The sequence below is a fragment of the Myodes glareolus genome, chromosome 1 (assembly GCF_982192425.1).
Source record: "Myodes glareolus chromosome 1, mMyoGla1.1, whole genome shotgun sequence".
In the NCBI taxonomy this organism is placed as follows: Eukaryota; Metazoa; Chordata; class Mammalia; order Rodentia; family Cricetidae; genus Myodes; species Myodes glareolus.
The window spans coordinates 27,935,984-27,950,012 of record NC_142026.1 but is presented as its reverse complement, the minus strand read 5'-3'; the positions used below and the strand labels follow the sequence as shown (position 1 = coordinate 27,950,012).

General features: G+C 38.2%; 1 protein-coding gene across 1 annotated transcript in view; it reads right to left on the bottom strand.

The window, feature by feature from the left end:
- Positions 1-14,029, bottom strand: part of Psmd1 (proteasome 26S subunit, non-ATPase 1) — a 76,215-nt gene that overhangs the window by 59,990 nt on the left and 2,196 nt on the right. Inside the window, exons 2-7 of the mRNA XM_048428988.3 lie at positions 10,256-10,299; positions 9,027-9,100; positions 8,704-8,873; positions 5,530-5,735; positions 3,514-3,657; positions 1,370-1,596 (exon numbers count right to left, since the gene is read on the bottom strand). Of these exons, the coding sequence (XP_048284945.1) occupies positions 1,370-1,596; positions 3,514-3,657; positions 5,530-5,735; positions 8,704-8,873; positions 9,027-9,100; positions 10,256-10,299 (865 nt within the window). The remainder of the gene's footprint in view (positions 1-1,369; positions 1,597-3,513; positions 3,658-5,529; positions 5,736-8,703; positions 8,874-9,026; positions 9,101-10,255; positions 10,300-14,029) is intronic.

Here is a 14,029-nt window from a genome sequence, read left to right as displayed (position 1 = left end):
GTTCTAAGCATTCAATGGCTCCTCGCACCAAAACTTCAAATACTTAACAGTCCTCTCCAAAACAACATGGTCAGGTACTTCACAGCAATACCAAAGAATTCCTTCCTTCCTTCCTTCCTTTTTTTTTTTTTCCTCGAGACAGGGTTTCTTTGTGTAGCTTTAGAGCATGTCCTGGAACTCACTCTGTACCAGGTTGGCCTCGAACTCACAGAGATTCACCTGTCTCTGCCACACGAGTGTTGGGATTAAAGGTGTGTGCCACCATCACCAACCCAGAAAATTTGTTTTCTATTGCTGTGATAAACACCATGACCAAAAGGAAAGGGTTCACTTGGCTTCAATGTCCCAATTTCAGTTCATCATGAGGGGAAGTCAAGAAAGGAAGTCATGGCAGGAATCAAAGTAGAACTAAAGCAGAGGCCATGGAGGAACACTGCTTACTGGATGTTCCCATGGTTTTCTGAGCTTGCTCTTTCACACAACCCAGGGCCACTCGCACAGGGGTAGCAATAACCACAGTAGACTGGGCCTCTCCCACATATATCATCAATCAAGTAATTGCCCCATAGATTTACCTACAAGCAATCTGATGGAGGAAATCTCAACTGAGATTCCCTCTTCTCAAATGACTCTAGCTTGTGCCAAGCTTGCAAGAGCCATAGCACACTATCTAAGTAGTGACTGTACTGTATTGTCTAGGGACTGGCCCTCCCTAGTCAGTCAGTCTAACCGGCCAAGGCAGAGCTTGTAGATATAACCGTGCTGCCTCAAAGGATACTTCCTATACACAGAATTCTGTTTGAAATGCATGAGGAAGGTATTAACAGTTGAGAGGGAAGTAAGATCTTAATAGGTTTCAAAACAATGACTCTTACTGCTAAACAGACAGTTATGGGAGAAAAATATACTGGAACAGTCAAGATATAAACATTTTAAAGAGCTGGTCTGAATGTATAAGGATATGCAGGGGAAAGTGCATATTGTACGAGTCTAAAGCATTATTTATTTGGCTTTAATAAAAGCGCAAAGCCCAGAACATTTCTTTCTAAATTTCTATCTCAGATGGATCTGAGACCAATATCTTGGCCCACCCACTCCACATATTTTAATGCAATAAAGTAGCCACATATTATCTGACATGCTTGCCCTACCACCTAATCCTTTCTATTTCTTTTTAGAAGGATTCACTTTGGTTGTCCTTACTTTGCCTATTATAGGGCAATACCATAAGACCTTACAATCTATAGAAGTTAATAGTTAAACTTATTTATTCTTAAAAATGTACTACCTATGAATATTTTATGTAGTCCCCAGATTAAAAAAAAAAAATCTTTTGTGCAGTTAACGGTGATGAAGAAGATACTTATACCTGTCTTTCTCTGATCCTGGCACAGTACCCGTATTAGTAGATCCAGGCACAGAAGCAATGGGGGTACCAACAGTTCGAAGATTCTGGATTACAGATGACAAAAACTGCTGGCTAGCACTTTCATACAAATCAAAACAAATCTGATAGGCCATCAGCAGGTTGTCTTCCTTTACCAGCTTTTCTAAGATATCACTCACGGCCTGAGGATCATCTAAGAAAATTAAGCACTGAAACGGAGATAAAGAATAAGCATACAGTAACTGAAAACTTCTTATACAGGTACTTAGAGCAAGACACAGTTCACAATACAAACTGGAACAGACTTATCTAGTCTAGCTTTCCATTTCAGAACCCAACACTAAGTAAATGTTTCCTAAAAACCACATTCACAGTCCTAATATTGTGCCTTGTGGCTAATAGTATTCAATATCAGTTGTGGAATCAAGTTCTCTCTCTCTTTCTCTTTTTAAAGACAGGATCTCATTGTGTATCCCTGATTAAGTTGACTGGCCTGGAACTTGCTATGTATGTAGACCAGGCTAGCCTCTAGCTCAGATTATCTGCGTGGCTCTGCCTCCTGAGTACCGGGACTAAAGGTGTGCACTACTGCACCCAGCAATCTTCACTTCTTTTAATCACATCCATAATTTATCCATGTACTTGTCTACTTATTTATTTATTTGGTTTTTTAGGACACAGTTCCTCTGTGTAGCTATGGCTATCCTAGAACTCTGTAGACCAGGTTAGCTTTGAACTCAAGATCTGCTTGCCTCTGCCTCCAGAGTGCTGGGACTAAAGATGTGTACCACCGTTGCCTGGCCATAATTTACATCCAGTACTTTTTAATCTACACTTTCTCTATTGCCATAAAATGTTAAGAATCAATCATTCATTTAACACATATTGTACTGTCTGTGCTAGAATAAGAGTAATCAAATTATCATTTTAAAGCATTTCTTTGCTTCTGTTAAAAATCTTCCATGTGTTTAAACAAAACTAACTTTTCAATAATTCAGTTTAATTTTTTAAAAACTCAGCTTAAATGTTATCCCCTCATAAGTAGCAAGATATTCAATTTCAAAGAAACCATAGTCAAAATTATTATAAATTAAGAACAAGAATTAATGGAAACAAAGTAAGTGACTAGTAAGCAATGCTTAAGTAAGGCAGACTTAATGTACTGAATATCCACAATAAGTCATTAAACATTACCAAAGAGAGTAAAACACCTAAAAGAATACAATTGTCTATAAGAAAAGAAGTTGAACCAGAAGAAAGGGGCAGAGAAATATTATATATGAGCATTAAAAAATAATAATTTAGAAACACAACTTCAAAAACATCAAAGGAAAGTAAAAAAAAATACAATGTTAAATATTAAAATGACTTTGGGTGACATAAAAAAAAAATCAACTTAAAACCCTGTGTTGACTTGGAGTAATTTCAACATGGCCATTTTTTATCCTGGTATTTTCTGTCTCAAACTGCATTCTGAATCATTTTTTAAAGGGGACATATATGCATGTACCCCCCCACACACATAAAATTATATATATAAAATTGTATTCATTACAATGAATATGAAATACTATACTCGTAAGCAGTATACAAAAGTATATACAGTGTATCAAATTGCTTAAAAGCAAACCATGTATATCTTCTGTCACTGAAAGCTGCAGAGACACTGAGCAGAGATTTAGTAGATCTAAATTGCAATAAATTGGGGAAACATCTACCATTAATTATCTTTAGGGAAAGGCCTCCAAGAAGAGAACGGGGAAAAAAAATCAGGCTTTATTTCATATATTTTCTATGCTACTTGAAAATTTTAAGTGGTACAGAGATAAAATATACCCAATGTTTAGTTGTATTTTGAGTAATGAGCCCATAAATCATACTAAACTAAATAAAGAATATGCATGAATACAAAGAATACAATGTAGGAAAATTATTTTTAAGTGTTATGAGAATCCACTTAGCAGTAAAAAGGAAAACAAATCATGTTATCTTATCCTCACAGGATGTGTAATAAATGGCCTGTATGAAGCCCATAGCAAGTCAGTGTAACAAACCAGTGACTATGCTGTACCATGCAGTGGTGCAGTGGTCGGGTTCGCATGGAATAAGGTGATCAGAGTAAGTACCTGACAAACATTGATGAAATCGGGCTTTTCCAAGTTCATGTAGATTTTAACCAGGACTCTCAATACTTTATTCCGAAACTGTTTATTCTGCATTAAAGACATGCAGAGCTTGAGGCTGTAAGCAAGCATTCCTGGGACATCATTCTGAAAGACATAATTTAAAGACATATCATTTTTAATTTAAAAACATATCCACTGTTTAATTTATTTGTTTATTTTGTGTTTAGAACAGCCAATGATTCAAACTCTTAATAAAAAACTAGAAAACTTAAACCAGTTAAGAGGTTTGTTTTTGTGATGAAAGGTATCAAAGTCAGGGAAAGCACTCTGCCACTGAGGTCCCTTCCCAGCCTTTGGCTTTCTCAGAGCATCTCACTGTGTAGTCAACCCTCCTGTCTTCCCATCCAAGTACTGGAATTAAAGGCATATACCACACAAGTGGCTTGGAGGAATCCTAAAAATAATTACTTATTTCTATATCTTTACGGAAAAAAATGGAATGAAAAACCAGGCACAGTGATATACATCCATGATCCCACACCTTGGGTGATGTAGGAAGAAGGATCAGGAATTCAAATTTGAGGCCAGACTGGCCTGCATGTGACCCTGTTTCAGAAAAGCTATAAAACCAAAACAGATATTAAAGAAAACAAACACACAAAAAAGGAGTAAAAATAATTCAGTACTACTTAATCATCTGTTATAATGATCATATAATAAAAATTATAAAAACCTGGCTGTGCAATGCTTTGTTTTATAACTACCTTCACCTACTTTGCTGCTAAAGCCCCTGTGACTTGCTGCCCACATTCACTCAAAGGTCACAAAACACAGTGTGATAGAGCTATCTCCATCTCTGACTGACACAAGCCTTTGTTTGATGATCTTGTTTTCGTCAATGGATATGTTGTCAGATACCTTCTAAATATTTATGTTTATAGCCACAGGTTAGTGGGGCTGTCAACTTTGGTCAGAAAGGTTTCTTTCTGCAGTAGGCAGTGATTAACACAGAGACTCAGGTTTAGTCAAAGTGCTGAGAATGAATCACTGGTGTTCAGCTCTAACAGGACATTTAGATAACCACTCCAAGGCTCAGGGAATACTAAAGAACAGAAAACATACAGAATATTAGAGCTGAAGGGTGAGGAAGAACAGGGAGACTGCAAAATGTGTCTTCCAGACACGTGACCTGAGTACATGTGAATTCCATTGTACTCAGGAATTCATTGCAGCCTTGGTCACCTGGACACGACCTGTACGGGCTCAAGCCAGTCAATATTCCAGTGTGGACGAGGAGGCTCAAGAGACTCTAGCTCTAGCAGAGTCGCTACTGACAGTGATAGCTACCGGGGAAGGGAAATCATTTTAATTTGGAGGTGTGGCAACCAGTGGACTATCATGTCAGCAGGAGGAAGCAATAATGAGACTCCATAAGTTATAAAAGAAAGGAAAGGTCAGTTCGGTGACTCAGCAGGTAAAGATGCTGGTTGCCAAGACTGATCTAAGCTCAATCCCCAAGACCCACATGGAGGAAGGAAAGAACCAATTCTCATTGTCTTCTGATTTCTCTGCACATACTGTGGCACATGTGTCCTCTACCCAAACAGACACACAAATAAATAAAATGCAATGGAAAAAAAAAAGGTCATAAGGTGGGGGACATCGAGGAGTGTGAAGAGGAAGGCTGAAGTGGGTATGACTTAGAAACACTACATACATGCATGAGATTGTCAGAGAATCAATAAGAAGTATTCTAAAAAATAAACATGGCTGGGAGGTGGCTGCACACACATTTAATTCCAGGACTCAGGAGGAAGAGGCTGGTGGATCTCTGTGAGTTCAAGGCTAGCTAGCCTGGTCTACAGAGGTGGTTTCAGGACAGTCAGTGATTGTAGAGAAACCTTGTCTTAAAAAACCAAAACAAACAAACAAAACAACAAAAAAAGAGTTTGTGTTTGGACACTTTGTTCTCTTGATTTCATCAATTCCAACCTCTAAATGACATTATCTACTTACAGATTCCAATATAGTCTTCTCAAAGACATCTAATCTTCTGGTCTCCAAAGCAATGCCAATCGCTTGCTTATACTTGTGGTCATCGAGACATCGCTGGAACATTTTGTTCACAATGCCTTCCAATCTCTGGTCAATCGGCTTTTTTTCTCCTTCAGGCAAATCTGCATTTTCTACACACTGTTTGGTATAATGATCAATGCATTTTGCTATGGAGAAAATAAAATAATTATTTTGTAAACTGGTTTAAACTACCAGAAAATAAATTACAATCATGAACACTATAAATAAGTACAAAGTAATAAGTACGATTTAAAACACTAGGACTTTCAAATAAGCCATTTTTATGATAATTACAATAAAGGACCAAACATCAAAATCAACAATGTTGGTATTATCCCAAACATTACTAATTATTTTTATAAAAATCATACTTATTGCCAGGCTGTGGTGGCACATATCTTTAATCCCAGCACTTGGGAGGGCAGAGGCAGGCGGATCTTTGTGAGTTCGAGGCCAGCCTGGTCTACAAGAGGTAGTTCCAGAACAGGCTCCAATGTTACAGAGAAACTCTGTCTTGAAAAACAAAAACAAAAAACAAAAAAACAAAACAAAAAATCATACTTATCAATTCAATTAATTCAAAAGAGTTGACTAAAAAAGTTGTTGCTTCATTTTTTAAAAAAATACTTGTCATTACACAGAATATTTAAAAAGACCTGTAACATTAATTACCACAATGAATATATTATACTTCACATCTGAAAGTAAGTATTTTGAGATTAGGAACTATAAGTAAATTATCTTCGTAGAATAATGGTACCACAGGTTCAAAAAGCAACTCCAAAGAATGCCAAATACTTTTCAAGTAACAACAGCAAGTCAGGAAAAAACAAAAACAAAACAAAACAAAACAACGCCATCTTAGCATGATATGGAAGCTATATCCCCCAGAGTGCCTGAAAATACATGCCGGAGCATGTATGCTCAATTTGACTTCCACATTTCAGAATGATTAGGGTGAATAGAGAGGACAGAGACATACTGATGGTACCAGTAACACACCAGATGAGAAACACTACATGAACAAGTTAGTTACATGTATTTGGAATCATGTTTTAGACATTCTAGATAAAACAAACAACAAAAAAAGGGGGGGGGGAATCTCCCCTCAAGTTGCCTTATAAGCTACCATCTCTTCACTGGTTTGCCATGCTCCTGCTCAAAGAGAAGTAAACATACTAGTTTACTAGTTTCAGATTAATTAGTTCCAAACCTTGGAAAACAGAAATAACCATCACACACAGACGGTCCATGCTAAGTGAGTCTATATGGGGAGAATAGGAATGGATCTTTATTAACTGAGTATACCATATTTAAGGTTCATCTAGGTAGAACCATGAAAGTTCAGGTCAGTTAATAAGAATAAAGTAGCAATCACAAAATAGATATCAAGCAATTCTCGTTGCAGAAAATGTTGATCATACTAAAAATCTCTGAAGAAAAATACCAAAATTTCTCCTTTTAAAGGTCTAAGCAGCAAATAATGCAACTACCCTCTTAATTAGCAATGCAAATATCTGCACCTACACGTTCCTGAACTCTCTGAAACCGTGATCCTAATTTTGTCATAAAGCTATGTCTGAAGAGCATGCAGTCCCTGTGTTCAACTTCCAGATAAAAATTTTCAATCAATTTTTTTTGAGATAAGGTCTCTCTGTGTAGCTCTGTCTGTTCTAGAATTCACTATGTAGACCAGGCTGGCCTTGAACTCACAGAAATCTGCCTGCCTCTTTCTCCCAAGTGCTAGGGTTAAGGGTGTTTATCATCACAGCCCAGCTAATTTTCAAACAATTTTTAAAGCTACAAAACCTTTAACTGAAAACCATATGCAGTTGTATCAACTTAAGACAAGTGAGAATCCAAAGCTTTGCCTGTGAGTTACCCATTACAATATGTCCTTCCAAGGCCAATTGTTAAAAGTGTGGTCCTTAGCTTGGAGCTCTTGTAAAACACAGATGTAAAGGTAACAAGACCCTGGTCTCTTCTTCTCTTTGGCTCTTTTATTTTAGACACGAGATGAACAGTTTTACTTTGTAATGTGCTGCCACAATAGTACTGCCTTAATGCAGGTCCAAATAATCAGAAACAGAAATCTTCAAAACCATAAACTAAAATCCCTTTTTTAGTAGAGCTGTGTTGGCGCACGCCTTTAATTGTAGCACTCAGTGGTCAGAGGCAGGTGAATCTCTGAGTATAAGGCTAGCTTGATCTACAAAGTGCAGGACAGCCACGGTCACACAAAGAAACCCTAATTCAAAAAAACAAAACAACAAACCACTTTCTCTTTAAAAGTGGATAACCTCAAGTCTCTGTTACAGTGACAGACTACCACACCAATATTTCTAAAATCAACAAATGCGCCAGACGTGGTGGCACATACTACAATCCCAGTACTTGGGAGGTGGAGGAAGGAAGATCAAAAGTTTGAGGATAGCTTGAGCTACAGAGTGAGTTTTAGGCTGTATTGGGCTATATACATAGCAAAACCCATCTCAATAAACCAACAAAAAATAACAATAAGGGTTTTAGAATGAGTCAATCTAGGTTTTAATTTCTTACCCTTTTAAATAGCCATGTCCCTTTTCATTTTAAACCCTAGCCTTCTCATTTGTGCAACATGGCTAGTTCCTTCTCACAGGTCAGCTGTGACAAATCAAGACTATGAAGAATAGCCAGCACAGTGTGAAGAGTGACTACAAACACTCCCTGTATTAGCAGCAATTATTAAGACCACTGTGACAGTTGCCTACAGTAATCTCAGCACTCAGGAGCCAGAGGCAAGAGTCCAGGACCAGACTGCGGGATATTGACAACTTGTCTCGAACAAACAAAAAGCAGACAACGTAAAAATCAGTATTATTTAACTGGTTACTCATAACAATCTGATGTCATCATTTCAGCAAACTGCTTACCAGACAGGAGATGACCATCACTGCTGAGGTAAGCTGCACTCAGTCAGAAGCTAATGTCTGTTTAATGCTATTAGATGATTATGAACTTCCAATTAAACTAAAATCTAGCAACACCAGATTAAAGTCAATAAAAAGGCTATATCCATTAGAGCAAGAAAGACATCTGCAAGATTAAAAACCTTATCAGATAGAAGATAATTACCTATAATAGTTTCCACATATTCAGAATTATCATTGACATTGAAGAGGTCACCTGCTCCAAGAGCATAATTCAGAGACTCTTCAAAAGCCCCTAGATGATAAAATACTTTAGATGCCACCAAGGCTGCAAACTGCCGACTCCGGAAACCTTCATCTTCATATAAAACTTCTCTAAAAGAAATAAGGAAAGGCAGGCGTCATTTAAGCTATGATCTTCCTTGAAAACTCAAAGTTTAAATATTCAAGCAACATATTAGCATTTGTAAATGAGTTAGTAAGCAAGTCTACTTTACATAAACTTATAGAAATAAGGTATTTTCTTACATTTTGTCTACAGACTCAGAAATTTCTGCCCAGAAGTCATTAACGACTGCATTCAATTTGTGTAGTGCAAATTCCTGTAAAATAAAACAAAACTGGATTTTAAAAAGACTTAACATCATGCTTCCTTTTATTATCCACCAATCGACCTGGTGTGTTGGTACATGTCTTTAATCTCAGCACTCAGGAGATAAAGGCAGGTAAATCTCCACAAGTTTGAGGCCATCCTGGTCTCATAGAGTTCCAGAACAGCCAAAACTATGTAGAAAGACCCTGTCTCAAAAAAACAAAAACAAAAAAATGCCCACAAATTTATGGGCATTTATCTACAGATTTCAGTGTCTGACAAATACATAAATTTAGAAACATACTTTTTCTTAGATTTACTCACTTTTTGGTTGTTTTCAAACACAAAATAGCAAACTATGCATGCAATATTACTTCTTATAATGAATGCTTCCTTTTTTGAAAATGTAAGACTCCAGCTTGCTAGTTTTCATTACACAGATACAGGTAGGTATGCAGAGCCACTTGCAGAACATTCTAATTTTTTTTTAACTTTTTTAAGTTTTTTTAAGTTTAAGAACAACTGTTTTATTACATTTATTTAGCTCTGTGTGTGCATGTGTGTGTATTCATGTACCACATGTGCTTGTGGAGGTAAAAGGACAATTTGTGGGGGGTCAATTCTCTTCTACCATATGGGTTCTGGGGCTCAAACTCAGGTTGTCAGGCCAGGCAGCAAGTGCCTTTACCTGCTGAGTCATCTTGCCTGTCCAGTATTCCAAAATGCTGTCAAGTGAAAACAGAATGGGACACAGAAGCAGTAAACTTTTGTGCTTACTGTTGATAATGAAACTGGAGGGTTACTCATGTGCCATTTTATAATTTATTACACTTAAATTAATTTCTAGTATCAAAATACTATCTTCTTGCCAGGTGGTGGTGGTGTACACCTTTAATCCCAGCACTTGGGAGGCAGAGGCAGGCAGATCTCTGTGAATTCGAGGTCAGCCTGGTCTACAAGATCCAGGACAGCTAGTACTGTTACACAGAAAACACTGTCTCAAAAATCAAAAACAAAACAAAACAAAATACTGTCTTCTCTAGTTAGAATTCAACGATTGGCTATAGGCTGATTACTTTACATGACAGGAAATATAAAGATATCACAAAACCAAAGAAGCTTCACAGAATTCACAGTAAGCTAGGTGACTTTCTTCAACTCATACCTTAAGCTGTGGCTCTTCTTCATCCAGAAGAGAAATAATTCCAGCTATAAGAAAAAAGACACACTATGATTAAGAAACATGCACATGCAGACAGACACTAACATTTGGTCAAAACCTAACAATGGGGCTGGTGAGATGGCTCACTTTACCAAGTGCTTTCTGCACAAGCATGAGGACCAGAGGTGGGCCCTCCAAAAAGATGGGCAGAATCCTAGCGCTAAGGAGGGAAAGGAAGAAACAAGCAGGTACCCTGTCTCAAAAATGATGGACTATGACAGAAGATGCCTCCTGTCAACCCTGACCTGAGTTCAAGCCCTAGCACCAGCTTAACAGCTAGGTGTAATCCCAGCACAGACACACAAGCACACAACACAGACACAGAGACCCAGAGCTTGCTGGCCAGAGTCTAGCCCACTGGTGAGCTCTGTGCCCAATGAGACCCTATCTAAAAACCAAAGTGTAGAGTGAAAACATATGACATTAACCTTTGGCCTCTACATTCACTGGCATATATGTGTGCATGCACACTCAAAACACATTCATACATACACTGCATATATACACAAAAGACAAAGAAAAAAGTACAACTTCATTAGGGAAACAACTATATTTCTTTAAAACTGTAGAAGTTAATGGGGTTAGGGATATGGCCAAGCAGGTAAAAATGCTTGCTTTTAAGAAGGCCGGAATTCAAATCTCCACATGGCCACATGTATCAACTATCCCAGCTCTAGGAGAATGGGGCAGAGACAGCAGGATCATTGAGGCTTGCAGACCTATAGCCTAGATCCAAGTTCAGTGAGAGACCCTGTCTCAGGGGAACAAGACAGAGAGAGCTGGGATTGGAGAGGGGGAGACAGAGAAAGCACGAGCAAGCATGTGAGCAGGAGGCTCAGTGTACGCCTCTAGCCTCTGTTTGTGTGCAGGAATATACACACCTGTGTATATACCTCGTACATAATATAATATTCTCTCTCTCATACACAGACACAAACACCAGCTTTTTACTGTGTGTGTGTGTAGGGGGGGACATGTATGTGCCATGGACACACAGTGTGGAAGTGGGTTTACTCTTTTACCACATAAGTCAAGGCTTGAGGCAAGTGCTTTACCCACTGAGCTACCTCAGTGGTTCATGAATAAAAATATTTTCAAAACAACTGTGGAAATTTATATTTTGGAGCTTTTATATCTAGCTGTATCAATACATAAAATCTCACCAACCTCCTATATATCATCTTTGCCTAGCCCAACCGTTTTCAAAGTATGGGTCTTGGTCCAACAGCGTTACTGTTTCTTGGAAACTTACTACAAGTGTAATGTTGGTCTTGTCTCTTGTCTCTAAACTTCTTTATCAGAAAATAAGGGGCTAAGACCCAGGGTTCCTGTGGTTCCTGTGCTCAATACAGCTCAATAAAACTCACTGACATACTGACCAAGCCAGAAAAAAATTTCTATACAACTTTAGAATAAAATAAACCACCAACAACTGTTGAGTGTGGTGGTACATGCTGTAATCCTAGCATGTGGAGAAGGAAGGAGAATCCAGTTTGAGGCTGATTTTGACTCAAAAAAATAAAGTAAAATAACTTAGAAAAAAATGTTTCAATTATTTCAGTGTGCCTTATTAAAGTACCCCCTTCCTACTACAAATAACAGATTACAAAATTTATTTTTACATTTATCTACTTACTGTGTTTGAGCACACATGCCACACTGTATACAACTTTCCTAATCTGTGTGAGTCAGAGCTCTCCTTCTCCCATTTGGGCTCCAGAAAGTGAATTCAGGCCATTAAGCCTGAAGGCGAGAGCCCTTACCCATGCAGCAATCTTGCAGGCTCACAAGTAACAAATTTACTAAATGATAACAGTCTTACCAAACAATGTTCTCCACATTTCTCACCTTAGCTTCAGAGCAACAGCAGTAACCAGAATAAAAGAATGCTGTCTTCTCCCAAGAACACAAGAGATTACTAAGAAAATGATAGTGGGAAATTCTGTCCTTGTACCATAAATAAAACCAAATTTTCTTAAGTATGTTTTCCATTGGTTATAAAATCATTCTGGAACACTGAAACTGGTTAATTAAAAAGTGTCCTTGTCATTTTAGTTCAAAGAGGTAGTTGTTTCCACCTGGAAAACACAGATTTGGGGAGCCATGAAGGAAAAGGCACAAAGTTTAGCAGCAAAACGAGGGCACCTCATTGCTCTAAAGGCCGAAGCCTTGGTGTGCTGGGTTGGCATGATACACCCAGAACAAAGAGGAGAAAAGATAAAATGAAATCAACTTAACCGTTAAATGCCTTGACTACTGAAACACTTTTATTGTTAAAATAAAAAAGTAACTAGTGTGTGTGAGAGAGTGGGTGTGTATATGTGGGACAGATGGCAGACCAGAACGGTAGACATGCAGAATGATTATACAGCACTTAAGCCCAAAGACACTATTGCCTACCACATGAATGTTCTACTGGCATGGCTTTTTTTCTTTACCAGAAGAGATGGATCTCTGGACTCTCACGTGTGGCTTTAGCTGCGATTGATCCCTTACATGGCTGTCCAGCCACAGAATGTCAGCATTCAGTGATGTAGCTCAGCCAAATCAAATATGCTATAAACTCCTATACTAATATTTTCTACTTAAACATGAAACAGAATCCAACTTTAGATAGGAGAAGACCAAGAATGTGTTTTTTCATGCAAAGACCTAAGAATGTGCTTTTTAAAAACTTGTATGGAGGGGCTGGAGATGGCTCAGAGGTTAAAAGCACTGGCTGCTCTTCCAGAGGTCCTGAGTTCAATTCCCAGCAGCCACATGGTGGCTCACAACCAACCATAATGAGATCTGGTGCCCTCTTCTGTCATGCAGGCAGAACACTGCATACATAATAAATAAATAAATAAATCTTAAAAACAAAACAAAAAAATCATGCATGGAGCTGGAGAGTTGCCTAGTGGCTAAGAGCACTGGTTGCTGCTGGGCGATGGTAGCACACACCTTTAATCCCAGCACTTGGGAGGCAGAGGTAGGTGGATCTCTGTTGAGTTCCCAGCTGGCCTGGTATATAAAGTGTATTTCAGGGCAGCCAGAACTGTTTCAGAGAAACCCTATCTTGAAACCCCCCCCCCCCCAAAAAAAAAACCAAAACAAAAAAAACCCAAACCAAACACACACACACACACACACACACACACACACACACACACACACACACACGGGTCAATTTTGGAGGTCAGAAGAAGATAGAAGGTAGAAAAGTATTGTTTCAAAGTTGTCAGCATTACTTCCTCTATTTGTTTGTGTTAAATCCAATTTACTCAATTTCATGTTTCCATTGAGTAATTAATAATCTCTGTCCCCCTTTCCTTATATGGTCAAATAAATCTCTTGAAAACAAAACACCAAAAAACCAAAATGGTATACATCAGTCTCTTACCCACACTGTTTCCAGGGACTGACACACGCAGAATATGTAAATGAGCAAATGAACGGACACACCAGAACCCTGACTCTGGTCCTTCACACCCGGGACAGATTTAAGCCACATTCTAAGCAACTTAAGCTGACAGGAAACAAAGTGACAAAAAGACTGGAGCAGAAGCTGGCAATTCAATAAACTTAAATGATAGCTATAAATGTACACTACGCTATCATCCCAGTATTTCAGGGCAGGACTCAAATCCTTAGTACTGACACCACAAAGAAGCTAAAATTACGTGTGTTCTCACCAAGTTCTCTTTCAGTCTGTCTTAAAAACTTGGGACTGATTTC